The sequence below is a fragment of the Chiloscyllium plagiosum genome, unplaced genomic scaffold (genome assembly GCF_037043375.1).
Source record: "Chiloscyllium plagiosum isolate Xiang-an unplaced genomic scaffold, Cpla_swu_hap1 HiC_scaffold_7, whole genome shotgun sequence".
Lineage (NCBI taxonomy): Eukaryota > Metazoa > Chordata > Chondrichthyes > Orectolobiformes > Hemiscylliidae > Chiloscyllium > Chiloscyllium plagiosum.
This window is the reverse complement of record NW_028270145.1, coordinates 1,305,646-1,326,364: the sequence shown is the minus strand read 5'-3', so window position 1 is coordinate 1,326,364 and position 20,719 is coordinate 1,305,646. Positions and strand designations below refer to the sequence as shown.

The following is a 20,719-nucleotide window of genomic DNA, read 5'->3' as shown; positions in this document are numbered from 1 at the left end:
ACCAAAACTGTCTATTTTTCAGGAAGAGAGTTTTGACATGTCCTGCTCATGGGCCATGCAGAAGAATAACAGAAATTTCATACTCAAAGACATCTAGATCAGATCTTGAAAGGTTTGCGTGGAAGGTTGACTGGTGATTTAGAAAATATCACCAAAGAAGACATGACAGGTTTGCTTAGCTCACGACCCTCACAGAAGGGATAAAATCAAGCTCAGGAAACTTGCATTTCAACAAGACAGAGACAAGAACATGAGAATGAAAAGCCAGTGCGTAAGGAATAGGATATCAGTCTAGAACGGGATGGCAAATCAGAATTGCGTGGAGTTATTATTCCTTGATTTGATAACTTGACACATTTACTTCAAACTGAGCCCATAGACTTTTCAAAAAGAATTAGTTCAAAGAACTTCAATCTAGTTATATTGAATTTTTGAAGGATGGTGATGAATTTAGTAGAACAATTATAGTAAGGTGAGTAATCATATTGAAGCAGTTAACTATGCACTTGGCCATGCAGCCTGAGAATAGCATTACCTCCCATATAAGTTCAGCAATTAGATGTTCATATTGGGTGGATTGTTTTTGAGGTGGAGCCAGGAGTCTTGAAAATGTCTTATTTTACTTTGAATAATTTATTGACATGAACAAATAGAGGTAAAATCATGCCCACAATCATAAAATAACATTGGTAGAGATTCAGATTTGGTTTCACCTAAGTTGTGAAAATCAAGAGATTTCATTTTGGTCGCAACATCCAAACAAATCTATAACCGAAAAGTTCTTTTCACAAAATATTGACAAACTAAACTGTCAGTTACAATCAATGTGATGATCCCTTAATCTTATTGATACTGAAAAGATTGGGAATCACAGGCAAACTTCTGCAGATTTCCCTGCGTTGAAATGTAGAAATTGATGATGAACAAAAGACAAATTCAGCAGCAGCGATGGTAGTAGTCCTGAGTGTGTTGCTGGCTTCAGCCTTGGTGCCTCACTCTCAGCTGCTTGGTATTGCTGCTCTTCTTCGGTGGCCATTACTGTGCATATTTTGTAGATCTGGGGCATACTCATTGGGTCAACCGGCAGGAGTTGAAAATTCTGCTGTTTTATTTAAATGTTCTTGAGGGTTCCGAAAACTTCTGGAAACAAAATAAAACTAAGTTGCTATTGAACTCCAGAAATCCCTGATATGCCTAAATCAAGTGGCTTGGCATCTTGCAGTCTCTAGCTTCTATTGTTGTGTATTAGCTGGTGGGAATGCAGGGAATCCATCTGAACTGGTCAGTTATTTGTAACGTGGTGTAAAGTAAATGAGTAGCAAAGAATTGGGGGAGAAACAATGCCAAGCTTCAAGGAAGCCTGCACTTTGAAATATTATGATCAACTTTGTGTGCATTTACTCACATAAGGATTTCACCACACTTAAGTCATTATTGTGTTGAAAATTTCATGCTTAGTAGAAGCTGCCAGCTACAGCTGTTTTGGACTATGTTCTATGGGATAGAGCTGCAACTGAATCTTACATGACCTTGTTTTTCAACTATGGCTGTTTCCTCCATGGTTCCCTAATTGGAGTCCTTCTGATCTGTCTCTTTACAATTACAGGGTCCGAATGGTCCTCCAGGTCCACAAGGTACAACTGGACAAAGAGGACCTGCAGGCCTGCCAGGTCATCGTGGGGAAAGAGGAATGCCTGGCTTGCCAGGGCCTGCCGTGAGTATTATTTCACTAACATTATCATTCTTTTTTGTTTGGTTTATTGTGCAGCATTTTTGAAGCTATAAATATTTGGACAGATTGGAACGTGAAAATAAATTGTAATTTATAACAACTGCAATTAGGTATTCAGATATTTAATTCCCAAAATGTTATTTTCTGTTCTCCTTTATGAAAAGGTTTCTTTAGCTAGAAAATTACAAATACTTTGGCACTTTTTAATCTCTTGCTTAGCAGGAACCATGATAAAACATTTCTCAACCACAGAATATTGGCATGTAAAGTAATTATGGGAATATGTTATGATATTGTTAAACTTACTCAAGTTTTGCCCAGTTGAAATCCATATCAAGGCATTTTTGCTTACTAATTAAATTACAATAGAACAATCTGTATTGTCGATTATAATGCATGTAAATATAAGGACCAGTAGTTTAGAGTTTGAGATATAAATATAGAGTGGAAAGACTGGGATTTTTTTTTACTGGAGTGTAGGAGGTTGAGAGTCGAGAGTCAGGTGCTAGAAAAGCACAGCAGGTCAGGGAACATCTGAAGAGCAGGAGAATTGATGTTTCAGGCAAAAGCCCTTCATCAGGAAGGGACTTTGCCCCTCAGATGCTGCCTAACCGGCTGTGCTTTTGCAGCATCACACTCTCAACTCTAATCTCCAGCATCTGCAGTCCTCACTTTTGCCTGTAGGAGGTTGAGAGTTGACCTTATTGAGGTTTATAAAATCATGAGAGGCATGGCTAAGGTAAATAGTAAATGCCTGTTCCCTCGGGTAGGGGAGTTCAAAACTATGGAGCATATTTTTAAGGTGAGAGGAGAAAGTTTTAAAAAGGACATGAAGAACAACTTTTTTTTACTCAGTCGTTCATTTGTGGAATGAACTTCCAGAGAAAGTGGTGAATGCAGGCACAGTTAGAATGTTTAAAAGACATTTGGATAAGTTCATGAATAGGAGAAGTTTGGAGGGATATTGGCCAAGTGCAGGCAGGTGGGACTAATTTAGTTTGGGAACATGACTGCCATGGACTTGTTGGACTGAAGGGTCGTCTTCCATGCTGTATAACACCACAACTCTATCAGAGTCCATCTAAAACAAAAGCATAAGGTCTATTTATTTCAGCTTCTACTGTTGTGATCATTGCATGATGCATTGATCATGGCTTTGTTGACTAATCATGGCAATCAATCTCTATCAATTAGTTTAAAGCAAACCCAAGCATGAAGCAATTTAACCCCAATGGTGAGAATCATAGGCTCAAAGCAACTTGTTCCTCCTAGATATTTTCTTTTACTGCATGTCATGTCTCAAGTTACAAATGTGGTACTGTACTTTCTATACTTAGTATGGAAGTAATTATGTTATTTATCAAGTCATAACTTTTAACCACAGCCCATTTAAGTTTTGACCGAATGCTTGAAAGATTACAGCATTTTAATGGCTAATAATTGGCATTGGAATATTTATTTTGGCAATGTTATGTTCTCTTGCTACATGGATTCATAATGTAGATGTTAACCTTTATATGCATTTAGTTCAGTTGATTTTTGCATGCAGCGTATGGTTCAAGACTGTGCTTTTCCAATTCTGGCCTCTTGTGTATCTTCAATTCTGTTACCTTCACCGCTGTTCAGGCATGTCTTAAGTAATCTGAAGTTATTTTAGATTATCTATCCAATAGTTTGCAACAGTCTCCATATTGGTAACAGCTAATTTTTAACAATCTTTGTCTAATGTAAATAAATGAGAAATAGATTCAATATGATTGAGGCCAGCAAGCTGCATTGTTTACAGGGCTAGTAAGTAGTGTCACATTGTGCCCCAATACAGGGCTCATTCGCTGTTCTGGCTGAAGTGAACTTTGATATTCCTCTCCCCACCTTGGACTGTCATAAAATCATAGCATGAGCTGTGACTTGGCAGGTCTTAAATAATCAAGGCTGTTACCTTGCGAAGAATAAGGTTAGGTGTCTAGACGTGCAAACCACAAGATTGAACTACAATCTAACAATGTGAAATACTGAAAACTCATAAAAAGGAATTATATTAGTTTGTTTTATGCATTCCCACAGATCTAAAAAGAGAATAAAATGAAAGGTTCTGTAGACATACCTAAGTCTTGTCAGTACACCTTTCTTTTAATAATGCCTCTTGTAATACTGCACCTGGCAGAAGACAGCAGGGAGATCAAAGCAGCTTATCTTTATGCAAACCAGAAGCACTAGAGAAGAAGTTTTAGGCTTCTTTAATGTTGCCATCAACATAGGCGTCGATTCCAATATAGCTACTGAGGCGCGGAGTGGTCGTAATCCCCTCCTAAACTTTTCTAACTCTCTACCTCTTATCCATTAAAGTAACCTCTCTGTTCAGGATTTTTGTTATCCACCCCAAAGTATACCCATCTCTAGGTGTTAAATTTTGTTTGGCAAAGGTTCTGTGAAATTTATTGGGTTGCTTTACAATTTTAAAGACAGTATGCAGATGAAAGTTGCTGCTGCTCTTTGAGATCTACTTCCACAATTAATTTGAGAAGCAATATTCGAATATGCCTATACATCAGTTATATTTTCTATTTTACCTTCATTCAAATATGGAAGTGATATTCTCCCATTTCCATCATGTTGCGCCAGTCCATGTATTGGAGAGCGTGATCCGCCCAAACCTCACCACTGGCAGCTGCCAGCCTGGCCCTGGCAAAGCCTCAAATGTACCCCTGAGTTCAACCACATGTCTCCTTGATATTGAAACTTGACTGCAGTCCCAACGTTAGCCATCACTCCCAGTGATGCTGCTGAGGCCAGAGAGTGATGGTCACCTGTTTGCTATTGGAGACTGGCCCTTTTCCCAGATGGGGGAAGAGGTCTGATCTCAAGCATTTAATGGATCTGCCGGTTGTAAAATCAACGATGGCCATTGCAGCCAAATAGGAGAGGGCTTGGTTCAGACATTTAACCCAAGGGATATCATCTCCATCTCTGAATAAAACTGTCTCCCATGACTGAAAGGATTGTTGATTTAAATAGGTGGTTTAAACATAAAACTCACATGGCATCAAAGCTCTGCTATGATGTTCTTCATGACTGCATGTTCAGATGCCAAACCTTCATCCTCATCTACAAGTGGAAGGGGGAGAGGGAGGAACTCAACAATTGGAGACCAATCTCACTGTTGAATGCGGATTACAAAATTCTGTCAAAGGTTATCGCCAACCGTGTCAGGTCTGCTCTGGGGTCGGTGATTTACCCTGACCAAACCTATGCTGTACCAGGCAGGAAGATCGCTGAGAGTCTCGCGCTCCTCAGGAATACGATCGCCTACGTGCAGGACAGAGTGTTGTACACCCGCCTGATCAGTCTGGACCAGGAGAAAGCCTTTGACAGGATATCACACACGTATATGAGAGAGGTTCTCTCCAAAATGGGCTTTGGGGAGGGTATCTGCAATTGGATCAGACTGCTTTACACCAACATTGATTGAGACTGCACTGACAATGGGTGGGAATCAGATAGCTTCCCAGTCAGATCTGGAGTCAGGCAGGGCTGCGCTCTCTCTCCTGCCTTGTTTGTGTGCTGCATAGAGCCATTTGCCGAGTCCATCAGGAAGGATGCGAGCCTGAGAGGGGTGACTATTCCTGGCAGCGGGGGCTTGCAGGTTAAGGCCTCCCTGTACATGGATGACGTCACCGTTTTCTGCTCGGATCCGCTGTCCGTGCACAGACTCGTGCATATGTGACCAGTTCGAACGGGACTCGGGGGTCAAGGTAAACAGAGGCAAGAGCGAGGCTATGCTCTTCAGGAACTGGGCCGACCAATCCTCGATCCCCTTCGCCGTCAGGACTGACTACCTGAAGGTGCTGGGTATTTGGTTCGGTGGGGCTGGGGCAGGCACCCAGTCTTGGGAGAAGCATATCAGGAAAGTGGGGCAGAAACTGGGCAGATGGAAGCAACAGTTGCTCTCCATCACGGGTAAAAACCTGGTCATCAGGTGTGAGGCACTGTCATTGCTATTATACGTGGCACAGTCTGGCCTATTCCCAGAACCTGTGCCGCTGCGGTCACAGGGGCCATCTTCCAATCTATATGGAGATCAAAGATGGACCCGGTCCAAAGGGACTCGATGTATAAAGATCTGGGCAACGGGGGAAAAAAAATACACCCAATGCCACCCTCACCCTGATGGCCACCTTTGTGTGTGGCTGCATCAAGCTGTGCGTGGATCCCCGGTACGCAAACACCAAGTGTCACTACGTACTGAGGTTCTACCTGACCCCGGTGTTGCGAAGGATGGGCCTGGCCTCGCTGCCGCGGAACGCTCCAAGTAGTTAGACCGTTCCGTATCACCTGTCCTTCGTGGAGAAGTTTATGATGAAAAACACCTTTGACCACAAGTCCATCAGGAAGTGGTCAGCACGTAGTGTCCTTGAGACCCTTCGGGAAAAGGAGAGGGCGGATCCTACTGAGCGGTTTCCTGAGCAGACTGTCAAAGCCATTTGGCAGAATGCCTCATCGCCAGAACTTTCCAACAGGCACCAAAACATGGCTTGGCTGGTGTGAGAAGGGCGCTGCCTGTGAGATCCTTTATGCACACCTGGATTCTCAGCTGCACCGCACGCTGCCCTCGAAGCGGCTGTGGGTGGGGCAAGACTGTCACTCACCTCCTTCTGGAATGTGCCTACGGAGAAGAAGTCTGGAGAGAAATGCAGTGGTGTTTGTCGAGGTTCGTCCCGAGCAGCACCGTGACGCGGGACTCCGTGCTCTACGGCCTGTTCCCCGGGATGCACACCGAGATGAACATCAACTGTGCCTGGAGGATTATCAACTCGGTGAAGGACGCTCTCTGGGCGGTCCGAAACCTGTTGATCTTCCAGCTGAAGGAGTTGACCCCGACTGAGTGTTGCGGACTGGCACATTCCAAGGTCCAGGACTACGTGTTGAGGGACGCGCTGAAGCTTGGGGCAGCTGCCCCCAAGGTGCGGTGGGGAAAGACTATCGTGTAACATCTGCCTGCCTAATGAAGAACAGGGGGCCCACGCAGTCATTTGGGCTCTGCTGACGCCTCAGCTAAATATATGGACATATGATTGATAAATGTACAGACCTGTATATACAAATGATAAATTCTGACCTCTATATGCAAATGTTTACATATGTATGGCGTGACCAACTGTACAGACCATCAAATTATTTTATGAATTAAGTATATTTTTGAAATAAATAAAAGGTTCAGATGCCAAACCTTTACCTTGGGTATTTAATGGAATTTAGGGATGAAAGGTTTAAAGTAGATGACTGACTGTTTCTAAAGTAAAATCTAACTAAATATAATTATTTATCAAGGATGACTGGAGTGCTGTTCAGAACTTCCGATATGTTTCCTGTTGACTGACCCTGATACAGTGCCAGATGTCTTCCTCATCTTGCTGAAAATGAGAAAAGTTGGTTAAAACCAGTTAATTGATTATCCTGCTGTGCCATTTTATACTTTTGTCCCCCATTTTTTGGCCGAGTTTAGATGAGGCAGTAAAATGCAGAGCGTCAGTGAACCATCATGGTCTGTCCAGTTTCACACTGTCCTTAAACGCTTGTTGTTTGCTAAGATATGAGCACACATCACTCAAATGAAGCTTTCTTTCATCCAACATTGCCCTGAAGCTGACTGAACTGGCTTTTGTCATTCAGTCACACATGAACCCTACTAGATTTGTTTCTATGTGTGGAATTGTGACTTTCATTTGCATCTAAGAACCAGAAAGTCTATTATCCATCATAAAAAATGGTGATATTCTGACTCCATGGACATTGCATTTTCTTTTCAAATGCATGGTTACCTAACACTATTGTCATTCCTTATTTTAATAGCAACACTGCCTTGGTAAAGAACCAAGTAGATTCAGACACATCAGTTATCTCGTAAATGTGGATTATGACAAGAGTAGCGGGCAAACAAATTCTATTTTCTTAATATTGAGGGAGCTTCCATTATGCCTCACTGGAGAAAACCGTAGGTTGGGAATCAGTTGTTTTGTTTTTGACTTGAGCTTCCACTGCCCATTTTAATTTTAAAAATCAGCTACCTAAAGTGGTTGCAAAAAACAGGTAATGGAGATGATCTAACAGTTGCAGCCTAGGATAATAATACTTTACCTAATCATCCATTGTGGCAGATGCATCAAGCAACTGCTGCACTGTTCAAGATAAAAGTTGTGGATGAGCCACACTTCTGGGTGAGGGATGCAATGAGACTCAGATATGCAGTGCTTCAGTTGGTTATTTAAAGGGAGGCACAATTCCTAAATTGGACACGCTGTTCAAACTAAGCAGTTTGCATATGACCAGCAAATGCTCCTTCAGGAATGGCAGTTTGTTGACGAGAATCCATCAAGAATTAGAACTGGTCATGTGATGTAATCCTCCACCCTGATAAATGTGCTGTCTGGTGCACATTGATCTTGATAGAAGGGGATGACGAACACATAATTAACATAACTTCTAATAAATCTTGTGAGAAAGAGAAGTCTAAACTGTTTAGAGTATGAGTCTCCTTGCATTTAGTTTTACAACTTAACCTACTCAGAAATAGAATAGTTCTTTTTGTTATTACAATGTTTTGTGTTGTCCGCTCTATGCTGGTGCAGGAAGATATTAAGGCCAATAGATGTTGAGTACAAGAGTGCTGAAGTTTTTTTCAATTGTATAGGAGCTTTGTTAGATTGCACTTAGTGTAATTGTGTATGGTTTTGGTCTCCTTATCTTCAGAAAGATATCATTACCACAAAGGGAGCACAATGAAAGTTCACCAGACTTAGCTCACCAAACAGAGGGATGTGGAAGTTCAGGCTTAAAGTATGTTTAAGGTAGCGATTGGTAGATCTCTGTTTACCTTTGACAGACAGGATCATGGGGATGGGTGGGGTAAAAGCCATGGAACTGTTCGTTCAGCTGTGATCATAGGGCAGGCCCAAGGGGCTGAATAGCTTACTCCTATTCCTATGTTCCTACTGTAGTTTAGTAAAACCGAGAACATTGTGATAGTGTTTTTTGTGTTGCATTTTCAGGGTCAACCTGGAAAAATAGGACCAACAGGAACTCCTGGTGAAAGAGGCCCTTCAGGCCCAATTGGTCCACAGGGAGCACGTGGCCCACCCGGTGAATTGGGTCAGGATGTAAGTAAATCTTCACAGGAATTGACTGTTTAAGCAGGTTTATGTTGTAAAAGTTCCAACTGTTACCATCACTCTTTCATTTGAAAGCAAAGGAAGAGTTGAATTTATATATCACCACTCATCACCTCAGGACATCCCATTGTACTAGACAGCTATTGGAATACTTTTGAAGTTTAGTCACTGTTACCAGGTCACAACATTAACAGCTCATATCTGCATAGCAAGATTCCATAAGCAACATGATACTGATCAGATAATTTATGTAAATGAACTTGACTGGGAATAACGATTGGCTAAAACATCAGTAGGTTCTTCTCTGCACTTCCTCGAAATAGTGCTATGCAATCTTTTAAAAACACCTGACAGGGCAAAAGTGGGCCAGAATGTTGTCATGGAGGTGGGAATCCTGTGTTGTCAAATCTCCAAACTTGGCAGACTCACCCTCCATGGAACTGATACATTGAAAGGCAGGCTCTACTGTAAGGGTTGTGGGAGGGTGGGAGCTAGGTGCCAGAGCATGGCTGAGCCAAGCCTGCCTTTTCTGGTGGAGACATAGTGCCATGAAGATGGTGACAAGGCCCATCTCACTTCTTGAAGAATCTAGCCCAGTTCCTATAATTCTTTATCTTCCCCATTCCAGCTCCTTGATCACTCATATCCTCATGTTGCCTTCATGTCACCTTCTATCTCATTCTGTTTCAGAGTCCTCTGATAACCTAACCAGTTGACACTTAACCACTATGCCACTTCATATCCTCATGCCACCTACATAATTGCTCAGACACCCATGTCATATGTTATAACCACAACCCCATGCCAAACCATACTCCTCTTGCCATCTCCATGGCTACTCATATCCAATGCCAGCTGGATTGCCACAACGTAGTGGCAATATCCACTAAAGAGAGATCTTGTGAGACATGTGGAGGTGAAAAAGGAATTGCACTTGTAACCATCTATGGGATCTCTCACTCACACACACTCGAAGCAAGAAAACTCTCAGTCTTGAAATCCATTCAAAGATTTTAAGTCCTCTCAAGTGGTCAATAGATTAGATTTCCTACAGTGTGGAAACAGGCCATTTGGCCCAACCAACTCTTGGAAGAGTAACCCACCTCGACCCATTTCCCTCTGACTAATATGCCTAACAACACCATGGGCAATTTAACATGGCCAATTCACCAGGCCTGCGGGAGGGATCCAGAGCACCCAGAGGAAACCCACACAGACATGGGGAGAATGTACAAACTCCACATAGACAGGCAGTCGCCCAAGGCTGGAATCGAACCTGGGACCCTGGCGTTATGAGGCAGCAGTACTAACCACTGTGCCACCATATGTTAATGCACTATGTTAATACAAAAATCAAACTTCTGTTTGGTAACCATATTAATGCTAGCTAACTCTTCAATACCCTCTTAAAACTGACAATGAAAATGTGAACACAACCTCTCCTACACCACACAGTTTAGAACTTTTGACTGTCAACCAAGCATTCACAATGGGCTGTGCTTTAATAACCTCATGTGGAAAATAGAACAAACTCTGTTGAAACTAGTCATTTAGTAGCACAATTCTTGAGAATTGCTGTAAAAAGACAGTCTATATCGAAGTTTTTCATCTTGCACTAATCAGAACAATTTGCAAAATATTTGATCGGCATTTCCTGGTTCATTTCTTGGGGCAGAGCTCTGAAGGGCTTATGCCTGAAACGTCGATTCTCCTGTTCCCTGGATGCTGCCTGACCTGCTGCGCTTTTCCAGCAACACATTTTCAGCTCTGACCAGCCTACCTGGTTTAAAACATGAACATTTTAATTATTGATTGCATTCTCTATGGAAACACCTCTACAATCAGATTCCACTTACCAAACAATCAGCACTTCCCTCTCATACAGTTTAAATATTGTGTTCCCCTTAAATTGGTATTCTTGCCAATTATGTTAATGAAAGTAAGGTTTGACAAAATGTGTCTTTTTTTGGCAAAACTGAAGTTCTGTATGAAAGAAAACATGAACAGATGTTTCCTCTAAACAGCTCCAGATACCCTGTCTATCAATGCACTCCATCTGTGTGAGTGTCTTTTTTAAACTTAAAATGACTGCTGTCACTTGATTCCATGCTTATAGCATTGGTAGGCATGCTCTTGTGGTGCAGTGGTAGTGTCATTACCACTGGGTGGCCTGGGTTCAAATCCCATCTGCTTCACTGTTCACTGGTGTGTGATGATATCTCTTAACCGGTTGATTGGAAAAATTGGATAAATCAAAAGCATTACATTTCTTTTAAATTAAAGGATTGATGAGGACTTCTGTGGTGCATTGGTTGTGGTCATATCCCCACTCCAGGTTCAATTCCTACTTGCACCAGAGTTGATGAGAAAATATCTAAAGGTTTAATAAAGGGGAGGTGATGATCAAGTGGCATTATCATTAAATAATTAATCCAGTGACCCAGGTAGCGTTCTAGGGATCTGGGTTTAAATCCTGCTACAGCAGATGATGGAATTTCAATTCAATAAAACAAAAATCTGGGATTAAGAGTCTAATGTTGATCATAAAACTATTGTGAATGTCAAGAAAATAAAACATCTACATTACTTTTTTCCTTTAGGGAAGAAAACTGCTGTCCTTACCCGGACTAGCCTAAAAGTGACTCCAGACCCAGAGAAAATGTGATTGGCTGTTAACAATTAAGGATGGGTATTCAATGTTGGCCTAGCCAGTGATACCCACATCTCATGAATGAACTAAGGCAAAGGATTGGCAATTAAAATAGATGATGACACTTGACAGATTTTATCTATCCTTCAAGAGTGTTTGTATTTCCTTTATGACTCTAATAATGCTACTCAAAACATTTGGAACATCAAGAACGGAGCCTGTTTGACTAGTGAGAATAATTTCCAATGGCCTTGAGGAGTTCAGGTTTCCTCTGTTACTATGCATGCCTCTCCTCCTTTCTACTGATGGGAATTGGGAGGAGACACTAGCGTCTAGGTTTTGTCTGCCATTGGCCTCAAGAATTGGACCAACTTCACAAATATCTGGTCCAGGGTCTCGATTAAAGTTTCATCTGACTGCGATCCTAACAGCACTCAAGACTGCATTAGAAATGAGTGCTTTTAGTAATGACTTTTTCTGTTTTTCTCTTAGGGTATGCCAGGAATTGATGGCACTCCTGGGCGTGATGGTCGTCCAGGAGAACCGGTAAAATATTTGAAAAATCCACAAATTAACCATATATTCCAGATAATTTTGATTATTATTTTAACACAGTGTACATAAAGGTCATATGGAAGAATTGCAGATATATTTTTGAACTATACATTGTCATTTTCATCTGTTGGCCATAGTTGGATTTTCAAAAGGTACTTAATAAGATGCCTCATACACAATTTGTCACAGGTTCAGAGCTCATAAGGGTGGGGATAATATATCAACATAGATAAAGGCTTGGTTAAATGACAAAAAAACAGAGTAGGAATCAATGGCTTATTTTCCAGTTAGTGGCCACTCAAAACAGGGCAATACAAAGATGAATGTCGTGCCTTTAGCTATTTGTAGTATCTATCAATGATTTGGACAAAGGGGCCAAGTGTAATGCTGGAAATGCAGAGCTAGGTAGAAAAAATAGACACTGAAGATGACACAAGATTTTCAAACGTTGACATGGTCAGGTTCTTTTGCAGGCGTAATTTGGAAATTGAAACCTGGAGGTTGTGCTTGGATCCTAACACCTCCAGGTCAGTTTTGAATTTTGCAAGGGCTAATCTGGTTGGTGAGGATGCAGGAACCTTGGTTTCTGCCATTTACTAGCTATTTGTGTTCAATGAAGAGCTTGTTAAGTGACCTGTCCATTTGTATTTGGGAATATCAAATTTGATTCCAGTAAGCTGAAACAATTTTATGAATGCAATTATGCAGCTTTTAGATTTATAGCAAGATCTAAGTTATGTTTGCGGCAGCTTTTTATTTCCAGTATGAGATTTGAATTGTCATGAGTACTGAAGTTAACCTTGCAATCCATGGATGTTTTCCAGCTTATTGTATCTCCTGCCGTTATAAGGAGCTACTTGTTCTATTCTTTGCCACTGGGACCAGGCAGATAGCCTCCATCTCCTGGAGGTCTCAGAATCTCTAAATTAGTACCAGGCTCACCTTCTGGCAATTTGCCTATTTCCTTTAAAACCTAGCAGAGTGATAGTAACTCAGTCAGGACACTAACTTTATCTGAAAGCTAGGTTCTGCTCTCAGTCTGTAAATTTGATACAAAGGATCTGTAAAGGGTTAGAGGTATGGTAATTGATTGGGAAATAGTAAATACGTTAAGATATGATAGAGTATAATGTGGAGAAATGTGTGTTTATTCATTTCTTAGGAAGAATAGATACAGAAAATATTTTTTAAATGGTGTGAAGGTAGTTTAGAAGTATTTGGGTGATCTTGCATACAAACACAAAGTTAACATTGCAGGTATAGCAAGCAGTTTGGTTGGCAAACAGCATGTTAACCTTTATTTTAACTAGAATGGGAAGGAAGTCCTGCTGCAATTGTACACGGTTTGGTGAGATCACACAAGGAATGTTGTATAACAATTCAATCTCCATATCCAAAAAGAGATATACTTATAGAGTCATATAGTCATAGAGATGTTCAGCATGGAAACAGACCCTTCCGTCCAACCCGCCCATGCTGATCAGATATCCCAACCCAATCTAGTCCCATCTGCCAGCACCCAGCCCATATCCCTCCAAACCCTTCCTATTCATATACCCATCCAAATGCCTCTTAAATGTTGCAATTGTACCAGCCTCCACCACATCTTCTGGCAGCTCATTCCATACTCGTACCACCCTCTGCATGAAAAAGTTGTCCCTTAGGTCTCTTTTATATCTTTCCCCTCTCACCCTAAACCTATGCCGTCTAGTTCTGGACTCCCCGACCCCAGGGAAAAGACTTTGCCTATTTATCCTATCCATGCCCCTCATAATTTTGTAAACCTCTATAAGGTCACCCCTCAGCCTCCGACGCTCCAGGGAAAACAGCCCCAGCCTGTTCAGCCTCTCCTTGTAGCTCAGATCCTCCAATCCTGGCAACATCCTTGTAAATCTTTTCTGAACCCTTTCATGTTTCACAACATCTTTCCGATAGGAAGGAGACCAGAATTGCATGCAATATTCCAACAGTGGCCTAACCAATGTCTTGTACAGCCGCAACATGACCTCCCAACCCCTGTACTCAATACCCTGACCAATAAAGGAAAGCATACCAAATGCCTTCTTCACTATCCTATCTACCTGCGACTCCACTTTCAAGGAGATATGAACCTGCACTCCAAGGTCTCTTTGTTCAGCAACACCCCCTAGGACCATACCATTAAGTGTATAAGTCCTGCTAAGATTTGCTTTCCCAAAATGCAGCACCTTGCATTTATCTGAATTAAACTCCATCTGCCACTTCTCAGCCCATTGGCCCATCTGGTCAAGATCCTGTTGTAATCTGAGGTAACCCTCTTCACTGTCCACTACACCTCCAATTTTGGTGTCATCTGCAAACTTACCCCTTATGCTCGCATCCAAATCATTTATGTAAGTAATCTTAGAGAAGTGTCAATTAATGTTCATTAGATTCATTCCTGGGCGAGGAGTTTGTGGTATGAAAAGAGTTTGAATAATGCTATTTTCTAGAATATAGAAGAATGCGAATTGTGCATATTGAAACATATATCATTCTGAGAACACTTAACGTGTTAAATGCTGAGAGCATTTTTGGAGAGATTGGAAAGCTGGCCATTTAGATCTAAGATGAGAAGAAATATTTTCATTCAGAGGATGGTTAATTTTTAGAATTCTCTATCCAAGAGAGTTGTAGATGCTCGGTCATTATTGATTGCTGCATTTTTGGATTCAAGCGGAACTGAGCGATACTGCAGGAAAGTGAAGTTGAGATCAAAGATTAGCCATGAATTAAGAGCAGAGCAAGGACAAAGGCCTTAGTGACAAATTCCTCCTTCTGCTTTCTTATTTTCTTTTTTTTTGTGCACAGGGTGATCGTGGTGATCCAGGGCCTGCAGGTGTTCCAGGTGTACAAGGTGGTCCTGGGGCTCCAGGTCCTATTGGTCCAACTGGAGAACCCGGTGCTAGAGGTGAAACAGTAAGTCTCTCATTCATTCATTATTTAATTGCAGTGCTTTCCTCCGGATGCTTTTCCTTAGCAGTAATTCCAAAACAAAAAATATGCAAATGTGCTAACGAGGAACAGAAGTAGCCATTCATCTGCTTGGGTCTGCTGTGCCACACAATAAGATCGTAGCTGATCTGATTTTCACCTCTAATCCACATTCTCACCAGCCCCTGAGAAGTTTCCAACTCCTTGCAGAACAAGATTCTCCCTACCTGCCATAAAAATCTTCAGAGACTTCTGCCAGGATTCCGGGAAAGAGTTCCAAAGGCTCATAACTTCCTGAGAGAAAAAAATACCTAATCTCTGTTTTAAGTGAGCAACCTCAATTATTAAATGGTGATCTCACGTTTTATATTCTCCCATAAAAGAAAACATCCTCTCTACATTATTCTGTCAAGTCCATTAAGATTTTATGTTTTAGTCAAGTCATCTGTTGCTGTTCTGAACTCCAGCAGATACAATCCTAACCTGTTTAATGTTCGCTCATTCATTGCCAATGGATTTACTTCCTTCATTCAATACGTGCACAGTACTCCAGCTGAGGTCTAAAGAGTGCCCTACGTAACTGAAACATAATCTCCATTTCTGTATATTCACACTCCTTGCAATAAATGATAACATTCTTTCCCAACGTTCCTAATCACTTGCTGTACCTGCATGTAAATCTTTGAAATGCGTGCACATGGACATCCAGATGCCTCCTAATCTCAAAGCTCTGCAATTTCTCATGATTTTGATAGTATGCTTTGGTTTTGTTCTTCTTTTGAAAATGGGCATTTACATTTTCTCATGTTATAATCCATTTGCCACATCTTTCCGACCTGGATAACCTATTTATATCTGTTTGCAATCTTTTTCTGTTCCCTTCACAACTTAATTTCCTACCTAACTTCAGCAAATTTGATGACTAAACATTCCATCTCTTCATCTAAGACATTTCTACAAATTAGAAATGATTGAGGTCAAACACTGATTCCAGTGGCAAACCACTCATTACATCTTGCCAATCTAGATAAAATGCATTTATTTCTACTCTCTGTTTTAATTTAGCTAGCCAATCTTGTATCTATGCCAATATGCTACCCCTACACCACAAGCTTTTATTTCAAAATGGTCTTTGATGAGGCACCTTATCAAATGCCTTCTGAAACTGAGTACAGAATTTGTTCCCCTTCATCCATACACAGCTATGTCCTCAAATAACTCCATTAGATTGGTCAAACATAACTTCCCTTGGCAAGATTACTTTCAACTTACATAAACGCACTGTTACAATTTCCTTAATAAAAGCTTTCAACATTTCACCAGATATTAAGCTAACTGGCCTGTAGTTTCCTACTTCCTGTCTCCCTTTCAGCATAAACAATTTACAATAACTTTGTTGCGAACTAATGTAACCATGCCTAAATCAAGGCTGGTTGGAAATCATGCCCTCAATACTTGTCAGCCTGTAGCTCTGAGAATTAACTCATGCCACTTCTCTGGTGATTGTGATTTTCATGAGTTCCTCCCTTCCATTTTCTGATTTATAGCTGTTTCTGGGATGTTACTTATTTCCTCTATAGTGAAAACAGATGGAAACTATCTATTCAATTCATCTACCTTTTTTAAATTTTTCATTATTAATTCTTCTGTCTGACTTTTGCTAGGACCTATGCTCACTAAAAGGTCTTTCCATTTTTAAAAATATTTCTGGCTAGCTTTCTCTTATACTTTTGTCCCTCTTTTTTTTTTGGTCACTCTTTGCTGTTTTCAAAGTTTCGATGTCCAATCTTCCGACCTGCTACTTGTTGTAGAGCCATATAGCATGGAAACAGACTCTTCAATCCAACCGTTATCTATGACAACCAGACATCCCGATCTCAACTCATCCCATTTAGCAGCATGTGGCCCATTATCTCTCTAAACCCTTCCTTTTCATATCCTTGCAGATGTATGTTAAATGCTATAATTGTACCTGCCTCCATCATTTCCTCTGGCAGCTTATTCCACACATGCACCACCCTTTGTCTGAAAACGTTACCTCTCAGGTCCTTTTTATGTCTTTACTCTCTCACCTTAAATCTATGCCCTCTAGTTTTGGACTCCCCCATGCTAGAAAAAATACCTTTCTATTTACCCTATCCACACCCCTCATAACTTTATGAACCTCTATAAGGTCACCCCTCAGCCTTCGATGCTACATGGGAAAAACACCTAGCCTAATCAGCCTCTCTCTATAACTCGAACATTCCAGACCTGGAACATCCTTGCAAATACTTTCTACACCCTTTCAAGTTTAACAACATCCTTCCTGTAGTAGAGAAACCAGAATTGTATGCAGTATTCTAAAAGTGGCATCACTAATGTCCTGTATAGCAACAACATGACATCCCAATTCCAAAACTCAATGTTCTAACCAATGAAGGCAAACATGCCAAGTATCATCTTCACCACCCTGTCTACCTGTGACTCCACTTTCAAGGAACTATCTTTGCAAAAATATCTGCTTTAGCTTTTAGCTTGATAATATTTTAAATATTTTTTGTTAAAATGGATGGTGGGTCCATCCCTTGGAATTTTTCTCATTTGTTTGAATGAATCTATTTCGCAAATTCTGAAATATCCCCTTAAGTATCTGACTCAGCATTTCTATTGACTAATCCTTTAATCTAATTTCACTTTTGCAATCACAGTTGTTGTCATAAATTGCCTTTATTTAAAGTAATAATCTTAGACACACTTCTCTCTTCCTCTACCCGAATGTAAGATTTAATCATATTATGGACATTGCTACCCAAGTGTGTTTGCATTATAAGATCATTAATTAGTCCTATCTCTTTGCTCAATACCATGTCTTAAATAGCCTGCTCCCTGGTCAGCTCTAGAAAAACTACTCCAAGAAACTAGCCTGAAAAAGTTCTAAAACAGTCAATATTCAGATTAAAATTTTCTGTGATTATCGCTGTATCGTTCTTTTTTCTTTCTTTGTACTTCAGCATAACATATGGGTACAATTAGGGGATCTGTAAATCAGCCCCACAAGTGACTTCTTGCCTTTACCACTTCTCACCTCTACTCAAATTATTTCCATATCTTGGGTAGCTCCTCTCTAGTGTGTTCATAACACCATTACTTTTCTGAGTCACCCTTGCACATTTTCCAACATTTCTAACATTCCCAAGTGTCCTGTACATTTCAAAGTTCAGCTCTCAATCTGAATCATCTTGCAGCCATGTCTCTGTACTGGCTACCAGATTATACTTGTTAATTTGTATTTGCATTATCAGCTCTTCTGTTCTGTTTCAAATACTATGTGCCTTCAGATTCAGAGCCCATAGATTTATCTTTTTCCTCTCTTTGTAAATTCTTATTTATTAGTTGGCTCTTAGATTCAAATGCTCTGTTCCTTCTTGTCACTGCAGGTTTGCCATTTCCCATTTTAATTCACTGTGTCATTCCAAATTTGATTCCTTGCCCCCACTGTTCTGTTTAAAATCCCTTCTTATTTTCCCAGTTATTGGCAAGAGCACCAGCCCCAGCAAGGTTCAGGAGGAGTCTGTCCTATCGTGATTGAATGCCTTATTTTCGTTCTAAATGGAAGAAAATATCAATAGCATCGTAACCCCACGTTATAATTGCGTTATTTTAATAACACAAACAATAGGAAGAAAAATACTCATGTCTGACAGAGGTGTATCAAAATGCAAATAATTTTATGAACAATGTGGAACTGGAATTGGAAATAACTGTCAATGAAAATCTTGGCCCGGCCACAGAATGGTTCTGGTATATGTAAACCGCTGAGCCATCGGTTTAAGAATAAAGATTATTTATTATATATGTGTTCCATCTTTCTTTGTTGAATGGTTATGCCACTAAACTGAAAATGTGACAATTCCAGACTTTATTTGAGTATTAATATTTTTGGTTGGGTCAGATAAGAGCCTAAATACATCATCTGCTTCTGGACTCAAAATTTGCCTTAATTGCTGCCATTACATAGGTTTAGTTAATTTATATATTATGAACAGTTTTGAAATTGTAACACAGTTTGAAATGCATGTAAAAAGAAAATGATACTGAGAAACCACTAAGAGTACAATAGTTAGGTGAGAGCCAAAACTGTATGGAGTAGAGTGTAATTGGGGTAGGTGGGGACCAGGGATATTGGCAACCCATCTGTTTTACAAAAACTATTCACTCTGTCTTTTCTAGTGACCTACATAGAATAGAGAATTGGATGGACTATCACCACCACTGGTGGTGGCACCCAGTATCTAAAGTAAAAACTACCTCATTGTGTTGTTGAAATCTCCCTGCCATTAAATGTATTCCTCCATGAAGCAATGCCAATCTTCTTGAATATGAAATGTTAGCATTGTAACAATAACTCTTCCTTTCCTCACAGGGTTCTCATGGCCCAATTGGCACCTCTGGACGAGCTGGAGGGCGTGGGCTACCAGTAAGTTGTTGAATTTGTTATTCAGTATTTGTACAATGAATGCCTGGATTCGCTGCAGCTGACATCTAGATTCATCCAGATTCATGAAATGTCATTGTATCCCAATAACCTCTCCAACCACTGCATGCAGTTAAGTTGAGTGCGATCTTCAATAACAATCAGAATATATTTGTTTATCACGGATTCGACCACAAGCTTATCACACTTGAGATTTTTAGAAGAATGTGTGTCTTACTCTTAATAAAAACAATGGGCTGAATTTACCAGTGGTGGTGGTACACCTTTCTCCACACCCATCCATCCGCTGGAAGAATGCAGGGCAAACCCTGCTGTGGCTATTTCTGGAAGCTCTGACAGGATTCAGTGGTAATCAGATATTTGGCAGCCTGTCAGCTGGATTACTATATCTTAAAAGACAAAGAATCTTCCTCCAGGCGCTGCCAGTCAAGCTGCATCACAGAGAACAGTGAGTAGACCTGGGTCTGTAACTGGTCCAGGAGCAGTAGTCAGGAAGGAGATTCCAGAAGAGAAGTTAGTCATTTGGGATCACTGGGCCCAGCCATGCAAGCTTGGTCCATTTAGCTCTTAGCTCCAGGGAGGCCCTCTGTGAAATACAGAGTACTTAAACAAGAGACCCACCACTTCCCTCAAACCACCACTTCCCTCAAACCACCACCCACACCTGAGGCTGCCAACGCATATCCATGTGGCAGGCGCACTGGTACTGCTTGGAGAATGCTTCTGAAATGAGACCATTAACTAGCCACTTAAAGACCTCAATGGCCAGATGGGAAGGCCAATCTTGACTCTCTGCTGACATAGTCAGAGTGAGTTAGGGAAGTAATGTATCGATGCTCATCTGGTCAAAGACATGCCCCCATCCAAGATCCCAGACCATTGCCTGAAGTGAGATACAGGAATTATTAAAATAAAACCCAATTCATCTGAGAATTGCAAGACTAAAAATTATTTCACATTTGAGACTTTGGTTTGAGGTTGAGCATAAGGTGGTAGAGTTGTGTGCTGATGTCATTTATCTGTTTGTGTTTTATTAGTTTTAGAATGGTAGGCTGAAAGTCTCTTTTTTTGCTGAGGGATTTCACAACTTTACATTATAAACTCTTTGACAATGCTAATGCAAGTCCAATCCAAAACTGAGATTTATAAAACACACATAATGCATTGAAAGTATTGATTGATAGTAC

The 20,719-nt window shown here is 40.7% G+C and overlaps 1 protein-coding gene across 2 annotated transcripts in view; it reads left to right on the top strand.

The window, feature by feature from the left end:
• LOC122551236 (uncharacterized) overlaps positions 1-20,719 on the top strand; it is a 260,766-nt gene that overhangs the window by 219,270 nt on the left and 20,777 nt on the right. For both annotated transcript variants that reach the window (XR_015757572.1, XM_087988654.1), the window contains exons 43-47: positions 1,607-1,714; positions 8,779-8,886; positions 12,041-12,094; positions 14,933-15,040; positions 19,461-19,514. Coding sequence is in view for 1 of the 2 variants with exons in the window: in XM_087988654.1 (XP_087844780.1) it covers positions 1,607-1,714; positions 8,779-8,886; positions 12,041-12,094; positions 14,933-15,040; positions 19,461-19,514 (432 nt within the window). In the remaining variant the exon portion in view is untranslated. The remainder of the gene's footprint in view (positions 1-1,606; positions 1,715-8,778; positions 8,887-12,040; positions 12,095-14,932; positions 15,041-19,460; positions 19,515-20,719) is intronic.